General features: G+C 53.6%; 1 protein-coding gene across 1 annotated transcript in view; it reads left to right on the top strand.

The window, feature by feature from the left end:
- Nucleotides 1-556, top strand: part of HES4 (hes family bHLH transcription factor 4) — a 6,696-nt gene extending 6,140 nt beyond the window's left edge. The window contains exon 5 of the mRNA XM_008641215.2: nucleotides 2-556. Within this exon, the coding sequence (XP_008639437.1) occupies nucleotides 2-145 (144 nt within the window). The 3' untranslated portion in view covers nucleotides 146-556. The remainder of the gene's footprint in view (nucleotide 1) is intronic.
- Nucleotides 557-2,578: the final 2,022 nt, after the last annotated feature.

Genomic DNA, 2,578 nt, shown 5'->3' with positions numbered 1-2,578 from the left:
GGGCGGCGGCTCGGGGAACGCGGCCGCCACCCCCTCGGCATCGCCGGTGCAAGGCTTGACATCATTTGGGGGCAGCATCGGTCCAGCGTCCCAGGCCGGGAGTCCCATTGGAGAGCGCAGTGAATCCGTCTGGAGACCCTGGTGACTTCCTTCAAGTTATTCCCCCTCTCCAAAAAAAAAAAAAAAACCAAACTCTCGTTGGCTCCGTTGTATGGAGCCCCTGTTATATTTTGGGGTTTTTTAAGCAGATTTAAGCAGAAAGGAAGAAAAGGACCTTGCTATGAACGTGCTATTTATTACTTTCAGAGGTTGGGATCTCGACTTGTATTTTTACTCCTTTAAAATGCCTTTATTTGAGATACTTTTTTTAAAGAAACAAAAAAAATAATAAACGAGAACTAGTTTTGTAACGAATATTCAAAAAGTTATAATGCCAAAGTTGTTTGTATCCCGTTGGTCTGTGGGTGTGTGCGTGCCTGTGTCGAAGACTTCCAAAAACGAAAAGAGAAAAAAAAAATTATGCAGGTGTTTCAATAAAGGAACTCTTTGAAATAGATTTTTTTTTTTCCCCCACCCTTTCATTTTGTTTGAGAGTGGGCAAGGACGAGCTCATCCTCTGTGTGCAAAAAAAAAAAAAAAAATAGGAATGCACTTTATGGCCTTATTTCAGGATAATTGGAAGGGATGTGGGGAAGGGATTGGGGGGGGGGTGGTTAAAAATCTCGTGAGTTTTGCAGGCAGAAGAAGGATTCCTAAAACAAAATCTGCTGCTGGAAGCTGAGGAAACACCTCGTGCCTGCTACCTGCTCCCGAAATCCGGCTGCTCTCCAGCTTTCCCTCCTTCCCACCTCTCCCGGGGCCGGCCGGGGTGGGGGTGGGCTGCACAGAAGTTACTCTCGGGCCCACAAAAGCGGCGAGAGAGTCTGTCCCTATTGTCAGGAGGGTAATTAGAAGGTATAAAGGGTCTCATCGAGTATGCAGCGGGCTCTTTGGGAAGTTGGGAGCCCTATTGAAGCGCCTGGGAACTCGGAGCTGAGGGTTAATGTGTGTCTTTTTTTTCCCCGGCGCTCTCATTGACAGGGCCAGATAGACTCTGATACTCAATGCTGTTGTAAATTCAATTGCCTGGCCTCACAATGCCCACCTCATAAAAGAGAATAACTCGGGGTTGTGGCTTTTTCTTTGCCACTGAGCAGGGGGACTGAGGAAAAGACAGTTTTGCCACCCATTCTGACTCACCCCCGGCACTTGAATCGTGGCCAAGTGGAAGCAATTGCAGCCTCTCGCACACGGAGAATGAACCGCTTCCAATTGTCACCAATTAATAAGGCCGCGGTGTGGAGAAAAGACCATTAAGAGGGAATGCTCGGGGTGCAAGGCGAAGCTTTGTGCGCTCCGCTCCAAATTTGTGAGGTGGGGCTGTCCTGGAATCCGCAGGAGATGATGTGGGAGTGCCAAAGGCATCTCCCACCTTGGCTGGGGGTCTGTGGGATCCTGATTTCCCTGATCCCCCCCCCTCCCCTTCCTGGGACCCTGGGGATTGTCCTGGTGGGTGGGCAGGGAGCTGGGACCAGCAGCGTTTCCCAGTTCAGAGAACGAGCTGATATTTGCAGAGCATCCAATGACACAAACACAGGGATTTTTATTACTTTTTTTTTTTTTTTTCCCGAATAGAAATGCAATTCCATCTTTCAAGGTCTGCTCCTATTAACAACCAGGCTGCAGCTTCTGTGAGAACAGGGCCTGTGGCTGTGTGTGCTGGGGGTATAAAAAGCAGATTATCGGCTCCTGAAGGCTTTTTACAGCTTCCTGATGGCTCAGGCGCGGCTCGATAAAGGAGCACAGGCTGCTCGGAGCCTGGTACCGATCCAGCCCAGCAATTCCTCCGCACCAGAGCGTGGGCAATCGATCAGTCTGAGAGCCCTCCATCGCCCCGGCAGAACGAGGGATCCATTCGAATCAGGAGGTTCCCAGGAGGTTTTGTTATGCAATCACAGACATAAAATCATGTTACAGCAATTCTCCTCCATCCCCCACAGCCGGGCCCTACCCCTCCTCTTCTGTCTGAAGGAGGCTGGGAAGAGCAGATGAAAGCCTGGCTGTCGCCTGCCTGGAACCAAATCCCTCCCTGGGGCAGCCCCGCATCCCCGGCCTAGCTCTCACTGCCCGGTCCCCCCCAGATCGCCCCGAGATGCGGCGAATTCCCTTTATTCCCGAGGCAGCCAGGCCAGCAGCGAGGCTGTCACGGCTGAGTGCAGGCAGAGCAGAACCCTCTCCTTTTGAGTGGGTTTTGAGCGACGGCAGCGGTGCAAACACGGCACGGAGCGCGGCGCTCCCCGGGGACGCGGCTCCCGGCGCGGGGGAAGCGGCTGGCAGCGCTCTGCCTCTGGAGTGACACCCCGGGATGCCAGCACGGCGTCACCTCAGCCCCCCGAGACCCCTCAGAGCCCCCCGGGGCAGGGTGAGTGCCCACCGCTGCCACCTGCTCTGCTGGGGGCCTCGGGGGCTGCGGGATTGTGCTGCTCCCAGCGCCCCAGAAGTGCCAGGTCTTTCCAAGGAATGTCGCTGCCGTGAAGCC

This window comes from Corvus brachyrhynchos, unplaced genomic scaffold (assembly GCF_000691975.1).
Source record: "Corvus brachyrhynchos isolate BGI_N302 unplaced genomic scaffold, ASM69197v1 scaffold68, whole genome shotgun sequence".
NCBI classification, from domain to species: Eukaryota; Metazoa; Chordata; class Aves; order Passeriformes; family Corvidae; genus Corvus; species Corvus brachyrhynchos.
This window is presented reverse-complemented; position numbering and strand designations above follow the sequence as displayed.